Source organism: Pseudochaenichthys georgianus, chromosome 23 (genome assembly GCF_902827115.2).
Source record: "Pseudochaenichthys georgianus chromosome 23, fPseGeo1.2, whole genome shotgun sequence".
Lineage (NCBI taxonomy): Eukaryota > Metazoa > Chordata > Actinopteri > Perciformes > Channichthyidae > Pseudochaenichthys > Pseudochaenichthys georgianus.
The window spans coordinates 24,322,782-24,349,304 of record NC_047525.1 but is presented as its reverse complement, the minus strand read 5'-3'; the positions used below and the strand labels follow the sequence as shown (position 1 = coordinate 24,349,304).

At 43.3% G+C, this 26,523-nt stretch overlaps 2 protein-coding genes across 2 annotated transcripts in view; one reads left to right on the top strand and one right to left on the bottom strand.

Annotated features, from left to right (window-relative positions):
* Nucleotides 1-168: 168 nt before the first annotated feature.
* Nucleotides 169-25,048, bottom strand: nup107 (nucleoporin 107). The gene is made up of 27 exons (XM_034112445.1): nt 24,942-25,048; nt 24,029-24,117; nt 23,522-23,614; nt 23,217-23,305; nt 22,585-22,720; nt 22,385-22,488; nt 20,587-20,702; nt 17,914-17,962; nt 17,432-17,503; nt 17,238-17,326; nt 16,671-16,746; nt 15,467-15,580; nt 14,747-14,837; nt 14,584-14,663; nt 13,614-13,673; nt 13,357-13,502; nt 13,098-13,146; nt 12,949-13,018; nt 12,755-12,870; nt 10,720-10,909; nt 8,691-8,797; nt 8,420-8,522; nt 7,271-7,431; nt 7,029-7,154; nt 2,637-2,750; nt 2,107-2,274; nt 169-410 (listed from the first exon to the last, which is right to left on the bottom strand). Exons 1-27 carry the CDS (start codon nt 24,947-24,949, stop codon nt 303-305), a joined length of 2,724 nt encoding a protein of 907 aa, XP_033968336.1. The 5' UTR covers nt 24,950-25,048; the 3' UTR covers nt 169-302.
* slc35e3 (solute carrier family 35 member E3) overlaps nt 24,068-26,523 on the top strand; it is a 14,746-nt gene continuing 12,290 nt past the window's right edge. Inside the window, exons 1-3 of the mRNA XM_034112446.2 lie at nt 24,068-24,137; nt 25,043-25,142; nt 26,136-26,422. The gene's annotated coding sequence lies outside the window, so the exon portion shown is untranslated. The remainder of the gene's footprint in view (nt 24,138-25,042; nt 25,143-26,135; nt 26,423-26,523) is intronic.

The window sequence follows — 26,523 nt, the reverse complement described above, 5'->3', positions numbered from 1 at the left end:
TTCTTTTAATTCTTTTTTTTGTCTTAAATATAACAGCAAATAAATTCTTACTTACCTACTCAAAATATTGTTCAGGTTTTTCTTGTAAAAGAGACAACCATGCCGTTTGAAGGCTCTAAGTAATCAGCAATAAGAAGTCCAATTGAAATAAAGATAACGCGACACAAGTACAGGAAAACAAAGGCTTTTATTTTTGAAAAAACGTTACACGATAATAAAAAAACTTGAGTGATTCAGACACCGTGTGTGTGCGTGTGTGCGTGTGTGTGTGTGTGTGTGTGTGTGCGTGTGTGTGCGTGTGTTCACGGCTGCAGCTCGTAGCCCAGCGGGTCGAGTCCTCGGTCCAACAGAGCGAGAGACGACTCCCTCAACTTCTGCAGGAACCTCCTCAGCTCCTCCTTAGAGAACACCTGTGAGTAAACAAACAAACAAACAAACAAACAACAATGAATAAAAGACAACAAGAAGAGAATCAAAATCCGTTTTAGTGGGTTTAAACACACGAGGAACTTGCTTTGGTGTAGCCATTACAAAAACTTGTAACAAATAAAAAACTAAAGACAATTTTTACACAAAATATAAATGTGAGAAACTGAGTATAGTATTCGTCTTATTTTACGGCATATATTTGTGTATATGTGTATCATGTACAAAGAGTTTACAGGATTTGATGCAGGATTTAAAATATATTGTTGCCTGATGTGCATCAACGAGTTAACGTGTGTGTTCACCAGAGGTGGGAAGTAGGAGTACAAATACTTCGTTACTGTACTTAAGTACATGTTTCTGGTATCAGTACTTTACTCAATACTTATTTTTCTACTCAAATACCTGTACTTTCTACTTCTCACATGTTGAACTCAAATACCTGTACTTTCTACTTCTCACATGTTGAACTCAAATACCTGTACTTTCTACTTCTCACATGTTGAACACAAATACATGTACTTTCTACTTCTCACATGTTGAACTCAAGTACCTGTACTTTCTACTTCTTACATGTTGAACTCAAATACCTGTACTTTCTACTTCTCTCATGTTGAACCCAAATACCTGTACTTTCTACTTCTCTCATGTTGAACCCAAATACCTGTACTTTCTACTTCTTACATGTTGAACCCAAATACCTGTACTTTCTACTTCTTACATGTTGAACTCAAATACCTGTACTTTCTACTTCTTACATGTTGAACACAAATACCTGTACTTTCTACTTCTCACATGTTGAACACAAATACCTGTACTTTCTACTTCTTACATGTTGAACTCAAATACCTGTACTTTCTACTTCTTACATGTTGAACACAAATACCTGTACTTTCTACTTCTCACATGTTGAACTCAAATACCTGTACTTTCTACTTCTCACATGTTGAACTCAAATACCTGTACTTTCTACTTCTCACATGTTGAACTCAAATACCTGTACTTTCTACTTCTCACATGTTGAACACAAATACATGTACTTTCTACTTCTCACATGTTGAACTCAAGTACCTGTACTTTCTACTTCTTACATGTTGAACTCAAATACCTGTACTTTCTACTTCTCTCATGTTGAACACAAATACCTGTACTTTCTACTTCTTACATGTTGAACCCAAATACCTGTACTTTCTACTTCTTACATGTTGAACTCAAATACCTGTACTTTCTACTTCTTACATGTTGAACTCAAATACTTGTACTTTCTACTTCTCTCATTTCCCAAACAGCTGGTTCCTTTAGTCTGAATGTGTGTTGGTGCGTGGTCATTATTCTTTAGAGTCACTGCGTGCCTATTGGTTGGAACACGATCCGTGTATCCATCACTTCCTGGTCTTCTCTAAAGAAGAGGGACCAATGGAAACGTTGTCATGTTGCCGTTGGTCACCATGGAAACATTCATTAGCTAACAATGACATTATTGTTCTATTAATATAAAGGGAGGTCAGGTACTCTTTAAAGCAGCTGCTAGCTATGGGTACTTTTTACTGAAGTACACTTCAAAGCCTCTTTACTTCTACTTGAGTAAAGAAGTTTAGTCAGTACTTCTACTTTCACCAGAGTATTTTTAAGCACAAGTATCTGTACTTCTACTTGAGTAAAGGATGTGTGGACTCTTACCTGGTAGAGGCGGTGCTGGTCGGAGGAGATGATGTCAGCGAGCCGCAGCGCCTCCTGGTGTCTGGAGGAGTTCTGCAGGACGCTGAGCAGCAGGAAACTGAGGCGAGGCAAACACAGCGAGCGCAACGCCGCCATCTGGTGGCTGCGCTCTGAATCCTCCTCCGAATCCTGAAAACACAACCAAACAGTCGATTTCGTTCCTCTGCTCAACTCCACTCTGCCTGTCCCTGGCTGTAGCTGATATTGACGCCATATTGCCACGTCTTTGTCAAGATTGTACATATTTAGGCGTAGTTTGCAATAACAACAATTAAACTGGATTCATATATTACTCTTATAATCCAACGAAAGCAAAAAAAAACATTTCAGAAAAAAACAAACCTGAAGAACTAAACAATTAAAATATAGGGACTTATTACAGTAACTCAATTAAACCTCTGGTTCCTTTGAACGAAACACAGCTTATGTTTCTTATTCACTCACTGGGATAATATGTTAATAAATGTCTTCATCGAGTCGTAAACAGTTACCTGTCTGTTGTCGATCATCCAGCCGCCGTCGACGAACAGCAGCACGTTGTAGATTCTCTCTTTCACATCTTCAGTCAGAACGTCCAGACGACCAGACCAGGCAGACAGGGACGACTATCACGCAGAAAAACATTTAATGTATTATTGTCGTTTTAAGTCATAGTACCAGCAAAACAAACTAAATACAATTTTCCATACTCAATTAATAGTTTGGTCTTTTAAAATGCCAGAAAAAAGAACAGTGTTCATCCTAGTTTCTTCATTTTAAAAAGGTGAATTCTTGAAATGTCATTTTTTTCAGTACAAATGCCATATTCACTTTAATATAGGGCTGTGCGATTATGGCAAAAATCATAATCACGATTATTTGGGTCAATAATTGATATCACGATTATTTTGACGATTATTCATTGACCATTTATTGAACTTTAAAACAAATAATATTTTACCAATAAACAAGATCAACAAATATGTTGGAGCGCACTTCCAAAAGCATACTAAACATATATTATTAATATGATAAATAAAAATAAATTAGACCAAAATAAATTAAATCAAATATGTTGCAGTGCACGGTCACAACCTGAACACTCCTTAACATATAGCCACATGTTGGTAAAACATATTCAACATATTCCACTCAGTTAAACGTTGAAGGCTGGCCAACTCTCATGGTCCAGAAGTAACAGGAAATAAATGTTGAACTACAATTTAAGACCAAATAAAAATGTTTAGGCCACCATGGCCAATGCTGGTAGGGCTGCTCATGTCATCTCTTAAAGATGCTTTGCCAGAAACACCAGCCTGTTGACATGGTCTGGTTTCAGAGATGAGCGCAGGCAGGTGACAAGCCACCTGTACTGAAGACCCTCAGCCACGGCCCGACACATGGGGTCACGCCGGCCAATCACAAAGCTTTGATGCGTTCAAGTGCATTATTCTGGCACAGGAAGATTATGTTACAGGACATTAACAATAAAACAGAATATTGTTGTTCTATTTTTAGACGCATCTCGCGATCGACTGGTTGGGCACCTGTTGAGATCTCCATAGTATGAAGTAAATACTTAAAACGAAAGTTAATTATAAATCATATATGATCAATCATATTCTTGTATGAACCCATTATGCTTCTTGATGGTTTTTGAATATGTATGTATGCGTACAATTTTAGTTGTTGCTGTTTGATAACTTTGCGTTTTAAAAAGAGGGTGTTGACAGCTTCATAGTATGTTGAATACTTAAAACGAAAGTTAGTTGTAATCAATTATATTCTTGTATAACCCATAATGAAAATGCTTCATATTTGAGGTTTTTCTATATTTACAGCATAAACAAAGTGGTTTGTTAAGTTGAGTGTAAGGCCTAAAATGATTTATGCCCTACTCTCCGATAAGAGAGTGGGCAGGTTCTTCGCTCTCCTCTCACTGCAGGGAGGGGGCTCCGGCCTTAAGGAGAAACATCTTGAGGCCTCAAAAGGGTGGTTATGTCATAGCCATAGAATATGTCTAGTCATGTTTTGTTTTTTTCACAAACATGGGAAGGTGTGTCTTGTGCCAGAGCCAATAGAATATGTTGGTTGGGTATAGAGGAGGTGTTTGTGGGGTTTCTATCCGGTTTTTTGAGCATAAAAAGACTGTTTTTTTGGATTTCGTGGGTGAGAGAGGGGGAAACCCCTGGTATGCTCTCTCCCGGTAGGCTCTGGCCCTCAGAGCTGGGTTAGATGGCTCTCGGTAAGGTCTACCTGGAAGGCGTTATTAGAACGTACAGGAATAAAAGAAATAACACTATTTAGATCGACCTGGAAGACGTTGTTCGGACGTACAGGAATCTTATGCCTATTTAGATCGACCTGGAAGGCGTTATTAAGAACGTACAGGAATCTTATGCCTATTTAGATCGACCTGGAAGGCGTTATTAGAAACGTACAGGAATCTTATGACTATTTAGATCGACCTGGAAGGCGTTATTAGAAACGTACAGGAATCTTATGACTATTTAGATCGACCTGGAAGGCGTTATTAAGAACGTACAGGAATCTTATGCCTATTTAGATCGACCTGGAAGGCGTTATTAGAAACGTACAGGAATCTTATGACTATTTAGATCGACCTGGAAGGCGTTATTAGAAACGTACAGGAATCTTATGACTATTTAGATCGACCTGGAAGGCGTTATTAGAAACGTACAGGAATCTTATGACTATTTAGATCGACCTGGAAGGCGTTATTAGAAACGTACAGGAATCTTATGACTATTTAGATCGACCTGGAAGGCGTTATTAGGAACGTACAGGAATCTTATGCCTATTTAGATCGACCTGGAAGGCGTTATTAGAAACGTACAGGAATCTTATGACTATTTAGATCGACCTGGAAGGCGTTATTAAGAACGTACAGGAATCTTATGACTATTTAGATCGACCTGGAAGGCGTTATTAGAAACGTACAGGAATCTTATGACTATTTAGATCGACCTGGAAGGCGTTATTAAGAACGTACAGGAATCTTATGCCTATTTAGATCGACCTGGAAGGCGTTATTAGAAACGTACAGGAATCTTATGACTATTTAGATCGACCTGGAAGGCGTTATTAGAAACGTACAGGAATCTTATGACTATTTAGATCGACCTGGAAGGCGTTATTAAGAACGTACAGGAATCTTATGCCTATTTAGATCGACCTGGAAGGCGTTATTAGAAACGTACAGGAATCTTATGCCTATTTAGATCGACCTGGAAGGCGTTATTAGAAACGTACAGGAATCTTATGACTATTTAGATCGACCTGGAAGGCGTTATTAGAAACGTACAGGAATCTTATGCCTATTTAGATCGACCTGGAAGGCGTTATTAGAAACGTACAGGAATCTTATGACTATTTAGATCGACCTGGAAGGCGTTATTAGAAACGTACAGGAATCTTATGCCTATTTAGATCGACCTGGAAGGCGTTATTAGAAACGTACAGGAATCTTATGACTATTTAGATCGACCTGGAAGGCGTTATTAGAAACGTACAGGAATAAAATGAATATGAATTAAGGTTTTAGATGAAAAATATAACCCCAGCATGATATGTTTTGTATGATTATAATGTGTTAAAAGGTAAAGACTCTGTATTGGTTTGGACCTACTTTTTCTTCAAATAAACTGATCCCACCTTTTGGACTGGGAACTTAAAGAAAGTCTGTGCTCTCCTCTCCTGCTTCAAAGGTGAGACTGCACCCTGCCACACACACATAGGTAGGAACCCACCTCACTACTGATACCAAAATCCTTCGGGATCGCTTAAACAGATTAAAAAGAGTTGTCTGAATTGAAACAGCAGGTAATTGAACCTGGTTCCTCGGGGAGTTAGTAGAGGTGAGATCTTGGATCTGAGCCAAGCAGTAAACTTACATAGACTCATGAACTTCGGTCAGGTCAGTTAGTAGCTCAGAGTAATTTACCGGAATAAATTATCAGGACCTCGCCGACTCTCAACACACCCCTGGGCTCGACCACAGGTCCGTTGTGGTGGCAAAGTAGTCGGCTGAAGCCACATCTCTCTCAACTTCCCCACGGCATTTGTCATATAGCGCAGGACGGCAGGAGACGGCATCGCGTCACGCTTGTCCAACGTGTTGACAAGTTGCTTGAAGCCCTGGTTGCTAACAGTGCTAACTGGGCACATATCTTTAGCGATGTGAAATGTAATGGCAAAGTACTTTTACCCTTCTTTTTAACGAGTTGCTGCTCTTGTTCCGACATCTTCACTCGTGCTGAACACTCACAACACATGTCACTCCCACGTGGCCGAGTGGGCTTTTAGGGAGGGGCGAACGCGCACCCAGCTAAATAATCGTATTTTGTCAATTATCCTGTTTTCATAATCGTCGCAAGCCATAATCGTAATCGCGATTAAAATACGATTAATTGCACAGCCCTAGTTTAATATGATGTAAAATGCAGGAAATCTCAAAGTTTCGGGGTAAAAACAGCATTATCTGCCATTTTTGCACGAAAAGTCAAATCAAAATAGTTGGGCGATTATTCTAATTAGTCTAATTGTTGCAGCTCTTATACACACACACACATATATATATATACACACACACACACAATAATAGTCTTGGATAAATGATTTAGAGTTTGACTTAATATAATGTTTTATCATTCAAATCAGTGTTTCCGCCAGACCGGGGCTGAGAGGGCATCCACCCCGAGAGCGATAGTTGTGTGTACTAAAAGCAATCTAGATATAAACGGTGTGTGTGTGTGTGTGTGTGTGTGTGTGTGTGTGTGTGTGTGTGTGTGTGTGTGTGTGTGTGTGTGTGTGTGTGTGTGTGTGTGTGTGTGTGTGTGTGTGTGTGTGTGTGTGTGTGTGTGTGTGTGTGTGTGTGTTTCTACCTGGTACTCCTTCTCTCTCATCTCATTGGCTACTCTCTCGGTGAATTTGGCCTCAGGAGCAGGTGCTGGTTTCTGTGGGGCGGAGCTGCTGTGGCTGAACCAATCAGTGAAGGCCTCGTGGGCTTCCTGCGGGAACATCAACAAGACACATCAAGATCAGTAAACCTTATTGATCCCTGTGGAACAGACTGAAGGGAGAGCGCTCGAATATTTTTCTGTATGTGGTAACCATGGTGACGCACCAGGTAGGCTCTGATGCACAGGTGTTCTCTGATGGAGTTCTCGTCCTCCGCGGGGAGAGGAGTCGTCTGTCCGACCCCCGACCACTGAGAGTAAATCTCCCTCATCGAGTCCTCGGGGACTTTGGAGAAAACCGCCTTCGCCGCGTCGTGTTTCTGCATCGCTGAGAGGAAGAGAGACAGACAGGAAGTCAGACAGACAGACAGGAAGTCAGACGCAATGCATCATGGTACATGGAGTCAAAGACTGAAGCCAGGTAACCATCCAGATATCACAATTTAAATGAATTTTGAGCAAAATGGATGAAAGTTTTTACATATTTCAAGATTTTCTTTTCTGTGTTTCCACTTAGGTTTTTATGCATAAATTGAAAAAAGAAGAAGGAAACAAAATGGCTAAGAGAGGCTTGTCAAATATGAAAACTAAGAAATACATAGAAATAATTAGAAGAAAGAGAGACAGACGCAATGCATCTTGGGACACGGAGTCAATGACTGTCTCCAAGGGTGCGTCTCACTTCGGTTATTTTTCATTTCCTCGCTCCTCGGGCTCGGTATCACCGGAAGTTGATTTGTCTGCGCCATCTTGAGTAGCGTCCCAGTGGCCTTAGGATCGACGAGCGATAATCGAGGAACGACCAGACCATCCTCCGGTGAAATCCTCAGACACTCGCCCCGCCCCCTTATTGTGTATCGCTCACTGATTGGACGATGCAGCGCATGCACTGATCTGGCTGCTGTCAGACGATCAGCTGTGCGGCGTCCTCACAAACGGACGTCCCATTGCTCTTGAAACTCATTTCCCTGCTTCTCGTGGTTTCCTCGCGTCTCTCCGTGCTTCCCTGGTGGGAGGGACTAGTCGCAGGGAAACGACACAAGTGAAGGACGCAAGGAATCCATTTAACCGAAGTGAGATGCAGCCATATCAGTGATTTACGTTACATTCAAATATTGCGCATTTTGACAGAATCTTAAGAAATATGGCTGAATGTTTTCAAATGTTGCTTTTAAATCAGACATCAACTTTTTGCATATTTCAAGATTTTCTGAGAATCTTCTGTGTTTCCACTTTTATGCATAAATGAAAAGAAAACAGGAAGATGGAAACAAAATGGCTAAGAGAGGCTTGTTAGATATAACAGAAATAATTACCCAGGAACTTCCTCATGATGGCGTTGGACTGTTTTAGGGACTCTGCGCGATGGGCGGGGTCAAACAGCAGCCAATCAATGACGTCGATCTTACTCAGGTCCTCCTATCAGAGCAGAGCATCACAGTAACTCCTCCCACTTCTACACATAAGACTCTCCACAAACTATATACAGTTTTTATGAATGAAACCTTTGACTTAATCACGTAGATTTCTTCATATTTAGTTTTAGCTACAGATATTTACGGTGAGTGTTTGTATTTAAATCTGTACCTTATTGGTTCCTGTCTCCAGCGTCTGGCTGTGGTGAGTGAACTCCGTTTCCTCTCTCTCTCTCACCGTCTCCACCACCAGCTTCGTTATCGCGGCGACATCCAGACCTACACATGTGTCAAAGGTCAAAGGTCACCTACTATGCAAAATCCACTTCTTCACGTCTCTGCTACATCAACATGTGTCCCCTCTTCTTCATGTCTCTCCTACATCAACATGTGTCCCCTCTTCTTCATGTCTCTTCTACATCAACATGTGTCCCCTCTTCTTCATGTCTCTTCCACATCAACATGTGTCCCCTCTTCTTCATGTCTCTTCTACATCAACACGTGTCCTCTCTTCTTCATGTCTCTTCTACATCAACATGTGTCCCCTCTTCTTCATGTCTCTTCTACATCAACATGTGTCCTCTCTTCCTCATGTCTCTTCTACATCAACATGTGTCCCCTCTTCTTCATGTCTCTTCTACATCAACATGTGTCCCCTCTTCTTCATGTCTCTTCTACATCAACATGTGTCCCCTCTTCTACATCAACATGTGTCCCCTCTTCTACATCAACATGTGTCCCCTCTTCTTCATGTCTCTTCTACATCAACATGTGTCCCCTCTTCTCCATGTCTCTTCTACATCAACATGTGTCCCCTCTTCTCCGTGTCTCTTCTACATCAACATGTGTCCCCTCTTCTCCGTGTCTCTTCTACATCAACATGTGTCCCCTCTTCTTCGTGTCTCTTCTACATCAACATGTGTCCTCTCTTCTTCGTGTCTCTTCTACATCAACATGTGTCCCCTCTTCTTCGTGTCTCTTCTACATCAACATGTGTCCCCTCTTCTTCGTGTCTCTTCTACATCAACATGTGTCCCCTCTTCTTCGTGTCTCTTCTACATCAACATGTGTCCCCTCTTCTACATCAACATGTGTCCCCTCTTCTTCGTGTCTCTTCTACATCAACATGTGTCCCCTCTTCTTCGTGTCTCTTCTACATCAACATGTGTCCCCTCTTCTACATCAACATGTGTCCCCTCTTCTTCATGTCTCTTCTACATCAACATGTGTCGTCTCTTCTACATCAACATGTGTCCCCTCTTCTTCGTGTCTCTTCTACATCAACATGTGTCCCCTCTTCTCCATGTCTCTTCTACATCAACATGTGTCCCCTCTTCTTCGTGTCTCTTCTACATCAACATGTGTCCCCTCTTCTACATCAACATGTGTCCCCTCTTCTTCGTGTCTCTTCTACATCAACATGTGTCCCCTCTTCTTCGTGTCTCTTCTACATCAACATGTGTCCCCTCTTCTTCGTGTCTCTTCTACATCAACATGTGTCCCCTCTTCTTCACGTCTCTTCTACATCAACATGTGTCCCCTCTTCTCCATGTCTCTTCTACATCAACATGTGTCCCCTCTTCTCCGTGTCTCTTCTACATCAACATGTGTCCCCTCTTCTCCGTGTCTCTTCTACATCAACATGTGTCCCCTCTTCTCCGTGTCTCTTCTACATCAACATGTGTCCCCTCTTCTCCGTGTCTCTTCTACATCAACATGTGTCCCCTCTTCTCCGTGTCTCTTCTACATCAACATGTGTCCCCTCTGTGGAAAGAGACTCTGAAAGTCTCAGGAACAAAGATTCTCTCTCTTTTTGATCCATTTCTATAAAAACCTGTCTGAAAATGAGCTGATCAGATTTTGGTCACTTGATGATGTCATAACGATGTGTTGTCTTGTGTAACCATTAGCCAATCAGCAACAAGGTAACCCCCCCCCCCCATTGAGTTCTTTGTAACCAGATGTCTCTCAGAGGGGCGTGGGGAGGGGCTCCTTGTTTTCATCTAAAGTAACAGACAGAGAATCAGCACTTTGGAAACAGGGCTGAAACAGAGGGGATTATGGGTAATGCTGCAATGATCTGTTTGGTGTTTCAGCCAATCAGAGACAGGCTCTGGATATATCGGAGACCTGTGATATACTGATGAGAAACAGTACAATAGGAGACCTTTAATAATGATGTCTCAGTGTTTCTGTCTCACCAGCATCGGTGGCGAGCTGCAGGCAGCGTGGGCGGATCTCCGGCTGGGTGACGGTCTCTAAAAAGGCGGCGTATTGAATGGTGCCGAGTTCAGAGGGAAGCTGGCTCACGTAATTCGCCACGAGGTCGGTCTGCTGATCCCGGATCAGGAGGGAAACGTACGCCTTCAGAACGTCCACACACACCTCCTCCTGAGAGAGAAGAGGTCAGCAAAGTCCAAATTAAGCAACTTAACTTCATCCAGAGGTGGGAAGTAGTGGAGTACAAATACTTCGTTACTGTACTTAAATACCTGTACTTTCTACTTCTTACATGTTGAACTCAAATACCTGTACTTTCTACTTCTCACATGTTGAACTCAAATACCTGAACTTTCTACTTCTCACATGTTGAACTCAAATACCTGTACTTTCTACTTCTTACATGTTGAACTCAAATACCTGTACTTTCTACTTCTTACATGTTGAACTCAAATACCTGTACTTTCTACTTCTTACATGTTGAACTCAAATACCTGTACTTTCTACTTCTTACATGTTGAACACAAATACCTGTACTTTCTACTTCTCACATGTTGAACTCAAATACCTGTACTTTCTACTTCTTACATGTTGAACTCAAATACCTGTACTTTCTACTTCTTACATGTTGAACTCAAATACCTGTACTTTCTACTTCTTACATGTTGAACTCAAATACCTGTACTTTCTACTTCTTACATGTTGAACTCAAATACCTGTACTTTCTACTTCTTACATGTTGAACACAAATACCTGTACTTTCTACTTCTTACATGTTGAACTCAAATACCTGTACTTTCTACTTCTTACATGTTGAACTCAAATACCTGTACTTTCTACTTCTTACATGTTGAACTCAAATACCTGTACTTTCTACTTCTTACATGTTGAACTCAAATACCTGTACTTTCTACTTCTTACATGTTGAACTCAAATACCTGTACTTTCTACTTCTTACATGTTGAACTCAAATACCTGTACTTTCTACTTCTTACATGTTGAACACAAATACCTGTACTTTCTACTTCTTACATGTTGAACTCAAATACCTGTACTTTCTACTTCTTACATGTTGAACTCAAATACCTGTACTTTCTACTTCTTACATGTTGAACTCAAATACCTGTACTTTCTACTTCTTACATGTTGAACACAAATACCTGTACTTTCTACTTCTTACATGTTGAACTCAAATACCTGTACTTTCTACTTCTTACATGTTGAACTCAAATACCTGTACTTTCTACTTCTTACATGTTGAACTCAAATACCTGTACTTTCTACTTCTTACATGTTGAACTCAAATACCTGTACTTTCTACTTCTTACATGTTGAACTCAAATACCTGTACTTTCTACTTCTTACATGTTGAACTCAAATACCTGTACTTTCTACTTCTTACATGTTGAACACAAATACCTGTACTTTCTACTTCTTACATGTTGAACTCAAATACCTGTACTTTCTACTTCTTACATGTTGAACTCAAATACCTGTACTTTCTACTTCTTACATGTTGAACTCAAATACCTGTACTTTCTACTTCTTACATGTTGAACTCAAATATCTGTACTTTCTACTTCTCACATGTTGAACTCAAATACCTGTACTTTCTACTTCTTACATGTTGAACACAAATACCTGTACTTTCTACTTCTTACATGTTGAACACAAATACCTGTACTTTCTACTTCTTACATGTTGAACTCAAATACCTGTACTTTCTACTTCTTACATGTTGAACTCAAATACCTGTACTTTCTACTTCTTACATGTTGAACTCAAATATCTGTACTTTCTACTTCTCACATGTTGAACACAAATACCTGTACTTCTACTTTTTTTAAACACGAGTATCTGTGCTTCTACTTGACTAAAGGATGTGTGTTCTTTAACCATCTCTGTCCTAAAATATAAAGATATATCAGTATGGGTAAGAGTAAGCAAGCAACCATTTGAAACCACGACGCTACAGATTTTACTTAATTGGTTTGAATAACAATCGTCTACTTTTACCTTCAGAGCCAAACCCAGAGAGCGGTAAAACAGCAGCAGGTGAGTCATGAAGCGCAGCAGGTGGGAGGGGAGGGGCTTAGAGTCTGTCAGCCAATCAGAGAACTCCTCCAAGAGACCTGACAGAAAGGCAAAGAATAAAAGAAAATCAGTAATGTTTACGTTTTAAATTTGATTTCTCTTCGAAGGTGTCTTACCGTCGATGTCTCCCAGGATGACAAACTTTTGGATGACGTGGTAATGCTCCTTTGTCTCTTCCAACACCCTCTACACACACACAGAGGTTTGTTTTAAGTGTGTGTTCAGTCACGTGACTCACAAATCACAGCTGATGTGAAAATCTCACCTTCAACTCTGAGGCCTGAAGCTCCTCGAACACCTTCTCCATCGTCCAGCTGCACAGCGAGAGACAGAGTGTGTTTATTTAATAAGAAGTAGCTAAGGGACTGTGTGTGTGTGTGTGTGTGTGTGTGTGTGTGTGTGTGTGTGTGTGTGTGTGTGTGTGTGTGTGTGTGTGTGTGTGTGTGTGTGTGTGTGTGTGTGTGTGTGTGTGTGTGTGTGTGTGTGTGTGTGTGTGTGTGTGTGTGTGTGTGTGTGTGTCGTACTTGGCCTCCAGGTATTCCCGCGGCAGTGTCTCCACTTCCTGGTGGGCCATCCCCGACGACACCAGATCTTTTTCCACCAGAGAGTCGACCATCACTCTGAAATGCGCCCACACACAGTCCTCCCACGACTCACACACCGCCAGCAGCTGACACACACACACACACACACACACACACACACGATCAGTCTTTTAGTCCTTAATCATCACATATACAACTTTATTGACATGCATCGAAACACAGAACTAAAGTCTCACCGGTTTGAGGTTTCCGCTCAGGCTGGCGTAGATCGCTTTCTCGTATCTGTTTAGCTGCTCCTATTAAAACACGTGGTTAGCGCCGTTAGCTCATTTTGACAGTAACGATGACTCATCCTGGACTAGTAGCGGCATGTCTGGCAGAGTGTGTGTGATTGAATCAGCTGTTACCACACACACACACACACACACACACACACACACACACTTTTCATTACTTGTCTTTTTACTGGCTTTACTGCCATGCAAAGACAAATAAAATGATTGTTTATTCTGAGGATTAATCGATTTTTCGACGAATTCCTAAAGCTCTATTATTAAAAAATAAATAAATATATAATCTAATGTAAGAGTAAATGAAAAAGCATCCTGATCATAAGAGAAATGTTTATGTTGTGGTGTTAAAGAATGATTGGGGTACAAATCTAATAAGCTCAATAATTCACAGTCTTGCATTTTTAGAAATGCACATTTGAAAGCACTTTCAGATCTACAGTCTTCACACATCCATCTTATGAACAGTGTGTTATTCCACAGTATTGTTGTGTCATAGTTATTTGTGAATGTAACTCAATTTGTGTTCTTTGAAATTGAAAAGGATATCGCATCGTGTTGGTTACTTTCGTTGCAGTTGTATATGTCTTAAGTGTAATTTGGCTTGGCTTCCTATTTATGGACATGCTTTTATTTTGAAGGAGAGTTGGCGCAGTTGACAGGAAGTTGTTGTTGCTATGGAAACAACGTGACTGAGATTAACGGAGAAAAGTAATATCTACATATAAAGACGGAGAAAGTAAACGATAACGGTTATGGTTAAGTGTTAGCACCCCCCGAAGATTGGAGATTTAAATAAATTCAATTTGGGAAAAAACAGGGAAAAGCAAACAAAACGATTATCCGAACAACGAAATTGAGTTGTGTGTGTGTGTGTGTGTGTGTGTGTGTGTGTGTGTGTGTGTGTGTGTGTTACCTCCTCAGCCATCCTCCAGCAGCAGGCCTTCCAGATTCCTCTCTGAGGGTTTCCTTCCACCGGCTGCAGCGCCACACTCCCTGCAGACAGAAGAGGAAGAGGAGGATGAAGGTAACCCCTGCACTAACATACTGTTTATCACCTGAGGTCACACTGGGGTTACCTGAGGTCATGTTGGGGTCGTGGTAGAGTTTCCATCCCTCCAGAGACGCTGCTCTCCAGGCCTGACCGCAGCGCTTACACAGCCTCTGAGCCTGGGATGTGGATAGTAAATAATATATCAATATTTTAAAGCTTAATGGCAAAATATCTTTATATTTTCTCTAAATTAACGACACTTTGAGAGGGCTTTTATTTTGAAATGACACACCAGTAAGTCAAGATCGTTCAGTTCTTACCAGCTGTATAAAAAGTAGGGATGCCAGCGATTATTCGATTATTCGTTACAGTCTCCATCATCGAATATTATTTTTAAAAATCGATTTTATTTATATATTATTTTATTTAGTCGGTCGAATAATCGATTATTATTCGCCAGGGCTGCCGAATAATCGATTTTGATCATGGTCAGTTTCTGGCAACCCTAATATAAAGTATATACACATTTCTATATATCTTTGTTTTTGTATTCTGGATTGTTGGAAACGGTATTTCGATCTCCCCGTCTGTACACACAAACGGAAAGATTGACAGTAAAGTTGATTTTGACTTTTGTATATGTCAGGGAATAATTTCGCCCTGCATGTTTACCTTTCGCCCTCTGACGCAGCTGAGCAGCCGTTATCCCCCGTAAGGAGGGGCTGCCCTAGTTGTTGATGTTACCAGTTTTTTTTCTTTAAATATGTAAATATAAAACGACCCAGAATCCTCGTCTCTCTTTTACCTCCTCGGTCATCCCGGCTCTGATCAGCGTGAAGAGGTTCTTCATCAGGCGAGCGTCGTCCTCTCTGTCCAGATCCACCAGGGGGCGCTGCTGCCGGAGAGGGGCGTCCGGGTCCTACACACACACACACATACACACACTTATTACATTATCTGTGCATTTTATTTATTCATTCAAAAAAATGTAATTATTAAGGAAATGTTTTTTTGAATTAGTAAAAAACTAAATATTGCACATGAGGAAAATATACATAAACAAATCATATATAATTAATATAATATATAATATAATATAAAGTCTGTTATATTTGATGTTTAAAGGTCTCCTATCATGCAAAAAGCACTTTCTGATGTCTTCTCTCCGTCACCACGTGTCCCCGGTGTGTCACGCAGCGTCAGAAAATAAACCCTCTCTCTTTTCCTCCGTACCCAAATCTCTAAAAACGGGGAACTACGGAGTTGATCCAGATTTGCGTCCGATATGACGTAACATCTGAAATGTGGACCCACGGCCCAATCAGAAACGCTGCTATCAGAAACAATGCCCGACTGTTCTGGACGTAATATGGTCGGTGTTTAGCTCAGACCCTCCTCTTTAAAGCTTTATCCCCGAATCAGCACTTTAGAAACAGGAAGTGAAACAGAGGGATACGAGGCGTGGCTAGAATGATCTGATCTGATCTTCAGACATGTCTTTTATATATTTGTATATATCTGAGAGCTGTGCTGTTGGCTAAAGATAGCAGGATAGGTGAGCTTTAAAATATTTCCGTTCTGTTTTGCTGATTTTCTTTTTGTGAGTTTGATTTTCTATCAATCTATTTAATTGTATGTAGAAAAAACAGTTACAAAAGGTTATTTAAAAAGAAAGACATATTTTGAATTAAAAATAAAGGATACATGATGACCTAACGGGTGACCAAATACTTTGAGTACAAACAATTAAAGAAATCGGTGAAAATGTGTCTCTTTCAGAAATGACCAATCGCGCTCAGTTTAATATATATAGCATGACCAGTTTCTTTTGTTGATAAAAAGTTTAACCAAAGTGTTTTTGACGACAATCAATGTTAAAAATCAGAGCTCAGAAATGCCATAACTAATACCACTCACTTTGAACCTTTTCAGAATGTGCTTTAAATGCATAAAATACATTATAATTGCTGTATTTCAACACATGAACGACGAAGAAGTGTTCGTCTCACCAGCTCAGTGACCAGAGGGACGGTGAAGCCGGTGCTGCTCTTCCTCCTCATCTTCAGCGTATGGAGGGTGTTCTCCCTGACACACACACACACACACACACACACACCATGTATACATCACTTCAGGGGACATTACATTGACTTACATGCATTTCCTGGAGACTTACCCTAACCTTAACCAACACATGCCTAACCCTGACGTACGTATGGGGACCTCCATGTTGTCCCCATAAGGGCGGCGAGTGTAACAGATTTAGGTCCCCACAAGTATAGTAATGCTAGGCCACACACACACACACACACACACACACACACTACATTATCTGTGTATTTTATTTATTAAAAAAAAATTAACTATTAAAGGAAATGGTTTTTTTAATTAGTAAAAAAAATATACATACTTATAGTAATGCTAGGACACACACACACTTAATTTGAGAGAAAGTACCTGAAGATCTCAACACACACACACACACACACACACACACACACACACACACACACACACACACACACACACACACGACCGCAGACTTGATATGTACGCACAGACAGATGTGAACTCACCAGCAGACGTTTTTGGCGTAGTATTCGATATTATCTGAGAAATCTCCGATCTGATCCTTGGCGATGCTTTCCAGCCAATCAACGACCAGCTGCAACACAACCTCTGGTCAGTCTAAATGAATGCTGCATCGTCGCTTTGAAGTTATTAACTTCCTTTGATCTTTCTGCAGCAGAACATGCTGGCGTTTTGTTACCTGACTCTGTCGTATGGCGGCATCTCGCTGGAACAGCTGCTCCACGACCACTTTCTCACTCTCGCTGGGAACCTAGACACAACGGCATCGTTACGAAGAAGCAGAAAGTGTAGACTTCAGGTCAGTGTAAACATGACGAGTGTGTGCTGGTGTTAGCTTTAGGATATAACGATCACTATCAGATGTTATAAGTCCGTCTGGATATACTACATTCAAACATTATTCAGGGTGCAGAGTAGGGCTGCAACAAACGACTCATTTGATAATCGATTAATGAAACGATGAATCGACTATTCGGACTATAACGCACAACAACGCTCTTATTTAGCCATCAACGTTTAGATTTAGCTTGAGGTGGTTTTAGGCATGTGGAAACTAACAATACTTGATTCAAAGAGTTTCAAGGAAATTCCTTTTTTTTTTATACACAAATTGGAAACGCACATCGGTGGTAGTGTGTAGTCTTATAAAGTGTTACTCACAACCATGTCTGTCATCATGTCATCTTCCATCGCCAACTGGACCCGGTCCCTGCAGAAACACAAGGTCGACCAATCAGAGACAAGAACACAGACGTACAGGTAATAACAGTGAGACAGGTACGATCAGTGAGACAGGTGCGATCGGTGAGACAGGTAGTCAGTGAGACGGGTAGTCAGTGAGACGGGTAGTCAGAGAGACGGGTAGTCAGTGGGACGGGTAGTCGGTGAGACGGGTAGTCGGTGGGACGGGTAGTCGGTGGGACGGGTAGTCGGTGAGACGGGTAGTCGGTGAGACGGGTAGTCGGTGAGACGGGTAGTCAGTGAGACGGGTAGTCAGTGGGACGGGTAGTCAGTGGGACGGGTAGTCAGTGGGACGGGTAGTCAGTGGGACGGGTAGTCAGTGAGACAGTGAGACGGGTAGTCAGTGAGACGGGTAGTCGGTGAGACGGGTAGTCAGTGAGACGGGTAGTCAGTGGGACGGGTAGTCAGTGGGACGGGTAGTCAGTGGGACGGGTAGTCAGTGAGACAGTGAGACGGGTAGTCAGTGAGACGGGTAGTCGGTGAGACGGGTAGTCGGTGAGACGGGTAGTCGGTGAGACGGGTAGTCGGTGGGACGGGTAGTCGGTGAGACGGGTAGTCGGTGAGACGGGTAGTCGGTGAGACGGGTAGTCGGTGAGACGGGTAGTCGGTGGGACGGGTAGTCAGTGAGACAGTGAGACGGGTAGTGAGTGAGACGGGTAGTCGGTGAGACGGGTAGTCAGTGAGACGGGTAGTCAGTGGGACGGGTAGTCGGTGAGACGGGTAGTCGGTGAGACGGGTAGTCGGTGAGACGGGTAGTCGGTGGGACGGGTAGTCAGTGAGACAGTGAGACGGGTAGTGAGTGAGACGGGTAGTCGGTGAGACGGGTAGTGAGTGAGACGGGTAGTCAGTGGGACGGGTAGTCGGTGGGACGGGTAGTCGGTGAGACGGGTAGTCGGTGAGACGGGTAGTGAGTGAGACGGGTAGTCGGTGGGACGGGTAGTCGGTGAGACGGGTAGTCGGTGAGACGGGTAGTCGGTGGGATGGGTAGTCATTGAGACGGGTAGACGGTGAGACGGGTAGTCGGTGAGACGGGTAGTCGGTGGGACGGGTAGTCGGTGAGACGGGTAGTCGGTGAGACGGGTAGTCGGTGGGACGGGTAGTCGGTGGGACGGGTAGTCGGTGAGACGGGTAGTCGGTGAGACGGGTAGTCGGTGAGACGGGTAGTGGGTGAGACGGGTAGTCGGTGGGACGGGTAGTCGGTGAGACGGGTAGTCGGTGGGACGGGTAGTCATTGAGACGGGTAGACGGTGAGACGGGTAGTCGGTGAGACGGGTAGTCGGTGAGACGGGTAGTCGGTGAGACGGGTAGTCATTGAGACGGGTAGACAGTGAGACGGGTAGTCGGTGAGACGGGTAGTCGGTGAGACGGGTAGTCGGTGAGACGGGTAGTCGGTGAGACGGGTAGTCGGTGAGACGGGGAGTCAGTGGGACGGGTAGTCAGGGAGACGGGTAGTCAGTGAGACGGGGAGTCAGTGGGACGGGTAGTCAGGGAGACGGGTAGTCAGTGAGACGGGTAGTCAGTGGGACGGGTAGTCAGTGAGACGGGTAGTCAGTGAGACGGGTAGTCAGAGACGAGTAGTCAGTGGGACGGGTAGTCAGAGACGGGTAGTCAGTGAGACGGGTAGTCAGAGACGGGTAGTCAGTGAGACGGGTAGTCAGAGACGGGTAGTCGGTGAGACGGGTAGTCGGTGGGACGGGTAGTCATTGAGACGGGTAGACGGGTAGTCGGTGAGACGGGTAGTCGGTGAGACGGGTAGACGGGTAGTCGGTGAGACGGGTAGTCGGTGAGACGGGTAGTCGGTGAGACGGGTAGTCGGTGAGACGGGTAGTCAGAGAGACGGGTAGTCGGTGAGACGGGTAGTCGGTGAGACGGGTAGTCGGTGGGACGGGTAGTCATTGAGACGGGTAGACGGTGAGACGGGTAGTCGGTGAGACGGGTAGTCGGTGAGACGGGTAGTCGGTGAGACGGGTAGTCGGTGAGACGAGTAGTCGGTGAGACGGGTAGACGGTGAGACGGGTAGTCGGTGAGACGGGTAGTCGGTGAGACGGGTAGTCGGTGAGACGGGTAGACGGTGAGACGGGTAGTCGGTGAGACGGGTAGTCGGTGAGACGGGGAGTCGGTGAGACGGGTAGTCGGTGAGACGGGTAGTGAGTGAGACGGGTAGTCGGTGGGACGGGTAGTCGGTGAGACGGGTAGTCGGTGAGACGGGTAGTCGGTGGGACGGGTAGTCATTGAGACGGGTAGACGGTGAGACGGGTAGTCGGTGAGACGGGTAGTCGGTGAGACGGGTAGTCGGTGAGACGGGTAGTCATTGAGACGGGTAGACAGTGAGACGGGTAGTCGGTGAGACGGGTAGTCGGTGAGACGGGTAGTCGGTGAGACGGGTAGACGGTGAGACGGGTAGTCGGTGAGACGGGTAGTCGGTGAGACGGGGAGTCAGTGGGACGGGTAGTCAGGGAGACGGGTAGTCAGAGACGGGTAGTCAGTGAGACGGGTAGTCAGAGACGGGTAGTCGGTGAGACGGGTAGTCGGTGAGACGGGTAGTCAGTGAGACGGGTAGTCAGTGAGACGGGTAGTCAGGGAGACGGGTACCTGTAGAGCGAGGTGATGAGCCTCCAGGAGCAGTTCTCCTGCTGCAGCAGCCAGCGGACTCCGGCGGTCTTGCTGTTCTGCCCGGCTCGGAGCACCACAGACTGCAGAACGTCCACCTGCAGCAGAGGAGGCGAGAGGTTCAACAGTTCTTTAGCACGGGTCCTCCACGGCTAGGTGTATCTGAGTTGGCATGGTTACAGCTAGGCTATCCTCACACCTCGCATCATTAGTCAAAGTCAACTTTATTGTCATCGTTAGTGTGTACAGACAGAGAGACACCGTTTCCCACAATCCCCTGAGACTTATAACCGCCTGAGCTCCAGGGCCTTCAGCACTTTTTATTCAGCTCATCTTATTCTATTTGACATGTATATAGTTTACTTTAATTGTTTTATGTCTTATATTATGTTTCATTGCTGAAGGAGCTTGGGACATAACTAGGGAGGGGTACCGAGCCCCGGTATTAAAGGGCCCCGGGGCTGAATTATTAAAGACCGTGGTGCCGTTAAGCTCCGACGTTATCGGTCTTTTTATCGGTACTAGAGACATGTAAAATATATATCATGTCATATTGCTACACAAACATTACATTGCAGTTTTAGTTTCGCCAACTCCGTTTCTAATACGCAAAAAGACTGCAAAATGCGTCTTTGATTATTTTTAGTATTTTCGATCTTTCCAATCCAGACGAGAGATCTCTCCCCGTCTGTGTGCGAGGGGGCGGGGCAGTTTACACCAGAGTCCTGCACGGGTCTGATTTTCAAGACCCGCTCCCGCCCCGCGACGTGCAATACCGAACCCGCCCCGCTACCGGCAGATATTGCCAATTAGTTCCGCAACCCGACCCGAACCCGCATAGCCTATATATGAGCAGTGAAAACGTGCAATTATTAACACATGCAGCATATTTGTCTGAAAAAGCGTAGGATGTTGGTTCGTTCCTCGTCTAGGAACCAAAAGCCTCCCAGACGTTGGATTTCGCTCTTGAGGAAGTGTTATTGAAAGTGCTGTATCCTCCGAGCTCCACCTCAGCCATTTCGAATGTGGCTCGGCAGCAGATTGATGCGCTGCAGAGGTTATGATGATGCGCGGTCCCGCGGGGGAGAGGTCTGAGGATTCAAACATTAAACTAAATTATTATTATTTTAATATATTTATTATGCAACACCCGCGACCCGACCCGCATCATCTTTGTTTTACCCAGAACCGAACCCGGAAAAAAGCGTTTGAAAAAATACCACCCGCGAATCACCTTTCTTGCGGGTCACCCGATGCAGGACTCTGGATTACACACACGCAGCTGCTACATGCAGCAACACACACACACGGAGGAGAGAACGCGCTCCGAGGTGGTTAAACTTTACCCGTCTCGATGCTCGTTGCCTAAAGCGCGATCAGAGTTCAGCATGTGAGGGCGGCAACACGAGCAGTTTGTCTAAACATTTAGCAAAAGCGCTCCACATCCAGACGGAGGAATGCACCGGGTTCCATTTGTTTCTTTTGATGTGAAATATTATGCATTTAATTTAAATAAAAAGCAATGTTAGTTTTGTTCACAATTTGTTTAGTTAGTTTACCTTCTTTCTTTCTCCAAAAGAACCGATAAGAGAACCGTTAAAAGACCGGACCGATAAGCGGCATCGATAAAAGTAGTAGTGCCGTTAAAACCGTAACGAAACCCATCCCTCGCCGTAACTACACGGTAGCTGTGTGCGTATGACAATAAAGCTTTTGAATCTTGAACTGTAACCCAGCAGTCAAAGCAGAGAGATATGCATCCTTTGCAGTTGGTGCGCACCTTGTCCTGGCAGAGCGCCTGGTAGTCCTCCAGCAGCTCGAACACCGCAGAGGAAGAGTGTTTCAGAAAGGACCCGAGGAACTCTGGGAAAAGACTGGCAGCCGCTGGAAACACGTGGAGGAATGGGAGAGACGTGAGAAAAAAAGAAACTAGCAATGCCGAGTAACAGAGTGGGTCTGAGGAGCGTTAGTTTCGCTCACCAGCATCTCCGGGGTCGTCTTCCTTCAGCAGAGCCGAGCTGAGGTTGGTGATGTCCTCCGTGAAGAAGCTCGTGTCCCCCAGTCCAGAAACAGGAGAGAAGTACGTTTGGTTTGTCCAATCGCTGTCGTCCAAATTCTTCACACAGACATCAATTTAAGAGTTACACTTTATTTATTATGTGTTCAACATGACCTTTGACCCCGAACCCACCACCGTCCCACTGCTTCCACTCTACTGATATTCATTACTTTATTATTTGCCCCTTTTTGTTTGTTTGTTTGTTCACCATGGAAAGCGGCCTTGGGTCCCTGAAAGGCGCTTTACACATGTCATCTATTATTATTATTATTTCAACAACCTCCAAACACCCCCAGCCTAATAGCGGGAAATGATTTATCTTTTGTTATTTTATTTATTTATTTTTATACTGATCTGTTCTTACTTGCCATTTTATTTACTTATTGTTATCAATATTATTTTTTCGTCACTGTGTTTTTATTGTCTATATCTGAACGTGGAAACAACGTGTTTTTCTTTTTATCAAACTGTTCAAGGTGGGGTGGGGGACTCGTGCAGATTTAAGTGTGTGTGTGTGTGTGTGTGTGTGTGTGTGTGTGTGTGTGTGTCTCACCAAACTGCTGCGACCGTGTCTGGGTGTGTATCGAGGCGTTCGACCTGCTGGAGCCAGAATGGTGGAAACATCTGGAACCCTGGGAGTAACTGAGAGGGACACACAAGAGGTATAGTTAAAATACAGAAGGAGCTCTATGATGATGTGTGTGTGTGTGTGTGTGTGTGTGTGTGTGTGTGTGTGTGTGTGTGTGTGTGTGTGTGTGTGTGTGTGTGTGTGTGTGTGTGTGTGTGTGTGTGTGTGTGTGTGTGTGTGTGTGTGTGTGTGTGTGTGTGTGTGTGTGTGTGTATGTGTGTGTGTCCTACCAGCCTGTCTGAACAGTGAAGCCGGGGTGTTCCTCATCATGGAGCGAGCTGGTGTGACGCTGGAGGCGATGGGGCTGCTGTCGGGTGACGGGACTGAGACCAGCGGTCAGGAAACAACAACACGGACAGCTCTGACATTACAGAGCGGCGCAGGAACGAGTCCTAAAACCCAGATGTGAGTCAGCATTTCTCCACTTCCTGTTCCCTGGTCTCAGAGCCAATGGGATCTCTCCATAGGGGTTAGGAAACTATCTGAACTAAGGTCTGTGGTTGAGACGCATTGAAGAGACGGATCACGTTTTGTTCTACGACATTAAATCATAAACACGTGAACACTCCTCTGAGTTAGTTTCTGTTCTGCTTGAAAGCAAGTCCCTGCCTCCTGCAGTGTTCAAACAAACGCTTCAACTCGTACCATCTATAATCTGTATGTTTGAATATGGATCTGAAGTCGTCGTGACGTTGAAGTCGTGCGACCCTGCTGTACTCGGCTGTAGTTAAGGATACAGTACACCTTCTTCCTCATTGACCTTCTACGGCCAGCGACGGTCACCTCGTCTTCTCGAACCACCGGAGACGGCAGCTCATTCTGAACCCTGGAAGACAAGACGTTAACGTACGTGTTTGTGTATTAATACTTTAGCGCTGCACAGAGTAGACAGACAGAAGTCACAACGTATTCAAATATGTTGATGCATGTCGTATATGTATGAGGATCAAAATGTATGAAGCACATCAGTACTAAAGGTACATTATGCAGAATGGCCCACTCCAGAATCATCATCGTTTTAATGCATTATTGTCACTTAATGTTACTTGTAATGTTGAAGCAGGTGAAGCTGATTTTGTAAGACTCTATAAATGTGGGTAGTTTCATAGTTTTATCTATAACAATATAATGTGTTGTCTAATACGTTTATATTGACAATAAGAATCTGCAAAGAAGTGCAGTAAAACGTGCAATATGTAAATATGAGCACGGAATGGAAATAAGCAAGTAAAACACAAGTATGTCCAAATTATAACTGAGTAAATCTACCTAGCAACACTAGTGTTTGACACGATAATAAGACATAGAACAAGTAAAACGATTCAATAACCCAGCAGTTTTGCTAGCTAACTATTATAAACATTGGTTATAGCTTTTAATATAACCTGTAGGTGTTAAAAACAAGCACCCTGTGTGTTTTTCTCCTTTTACTGTCTGTAAAAACACGTTATTATCATTCTGTTGAAACCAGCTTGAAACATGTCAACATTAGCATCTGTTAGCATTACCATTCATTATGAACGGCGTCGTTAGCCCGAGCTAACAAAGTGAAGTAGCCGCACAGCTGGCTAAATAAAGCAAACCGTTCCCATGCAGAGATAACATATATAACAACAGATGTAAAATACAAGTTTAATTAATGTTATTTACCAGTCCATAGTATTGCTGTCAATTCCCGCTTCACGAGGCTCAACAAAATTCTTCTTCGTGGGTTTTTTACTTCTCTTCTTCTGTTTTTGGATATCCGGCAGACTGGAGGCAGCGCAGCTCAATGTTGCCCCCTATCGGTTGGTGCTATATTGCATAGTGGATACCTCGAGTAAAGATGTTCAATTAAAAGTCATATACCATGTGAGTATCTCATGCCAAACTTGTGTCTTTAATATTTAGAATTACACCCACATTAAAGAAAGACATTGTTTAATCATTTTTTCTTAATTTTTCAAACGTTTTCCTGTCTTGATTGGTCTATGGGTGAAACTCATACCGTGGGCCAAAATAAAAAAATCGGTGCTCGTCGAAATGAACTTATTGCACATATTAAACCTGGAACTAACAAAGCTTAAATGATTGCCTATAAAAACAACATTAAATAATCAGTTGCATTCATTTCTCATGGCTCTATCTGCAGCTTTTCAGCTTTTCATTTCTTATGATTACATTTTTCCACAGGCCAACAACAGCTTCAAAAAAACAATTCCCCTCAAAGAAAAAACCAAACATGCCCGTCTCAGAGCCAATGGGAAGGAAACATCCATTGAACTCAGTGTGCTGCTCTGTGATGCTAGTTCAGATACTTGGCATCTCATCTTGGGTAAAAGGTCATCAATGTTTGGGCTCAAGGTCATCAATGTTTGGGCTCAGGCTCTGAGCGGAGGAGACCCTCAGGATGGAGTGAAGGTGTGCGTGCAATATACAGACGGGCCTTGAGTTTGACACATGTGTTGTAGGTTATTAATAAATCCAACACTTGCAATGTGCACAATCTCAGTACAAAGGCCTACAGCTATTTTATTTAATTTTTTATCTAAAGTGGAAACTTGTTTTTTCAAGAACATTATTTTCATTGTATTTTTATTGTTTGTTTCATCTTTAAAAAAAATAGATAATTGAAAGCAGTGTCATGATGACTTTGCTATAGACACAATTAATTGGGGTCCATCGCACGATAATATACAGAGAAGAGGCAAATCAAAATAGGAAAATAGAAAAATAAAATACACGTTTTTATTTTTTTTGTCCACAAAAGATATTCATTCAACATTGTGTATTTATTTTATACAACTTTTTTTTTTTTCATGCTAGCTTTGGTAATATATTTCTTTCTGCTGCCTCTCCCTCCAGTCCACTACCGGTCGCTGTTGCTCAACACACGCCGGTTAAACGACGTTGAACACGGAGGAAACAGGAACACACTGGGCGGCTTGTACCCAGAAATCACGGTTGTAATCAGCTGGAGAGAGAGAGAAAAATCCTCCAGGAAAAGTAGCGGGGATTCGTCACCACTAAGGCCGGGATTGGAGCTCCGATTCCCGGGTAGAGACTCTAGAACTCTCGGTGTGTGTGATATCCTCTGGAGGTAGACAGGCGGAGGGAAAGAGGGGAGACAGATGGAAAGATGGATACCCCAGGTAAACTTTTCTTAATGCGTGGCAGAATGAGAGTCAGACAGACAGAGAGAGAGAGACAGAGATGTGTTCAGACTATCTTTAAACTAATGCACTTTTATTAA

Bases quoted from the DNA above. Each gene is read 5' to 3' on its own strand.
- nup107 (XM_034112445.1), bottom strand. The intron at 20,703-22,384 runs GTGCGCACCAAC...CCTCTGCTGCAG, and splicing joins AGGCGCTCTGCCAGGACAAG to GTGGACGTTCTGCAGTCTGT. The intron at 13,019-13,097 runs GTGAGATTTTCA...GTGTGTGTGTAG, and splicing joins TTCAGGCCTCAGAGTTGAAG to AGGGTGTTGGAAGAGACAAA.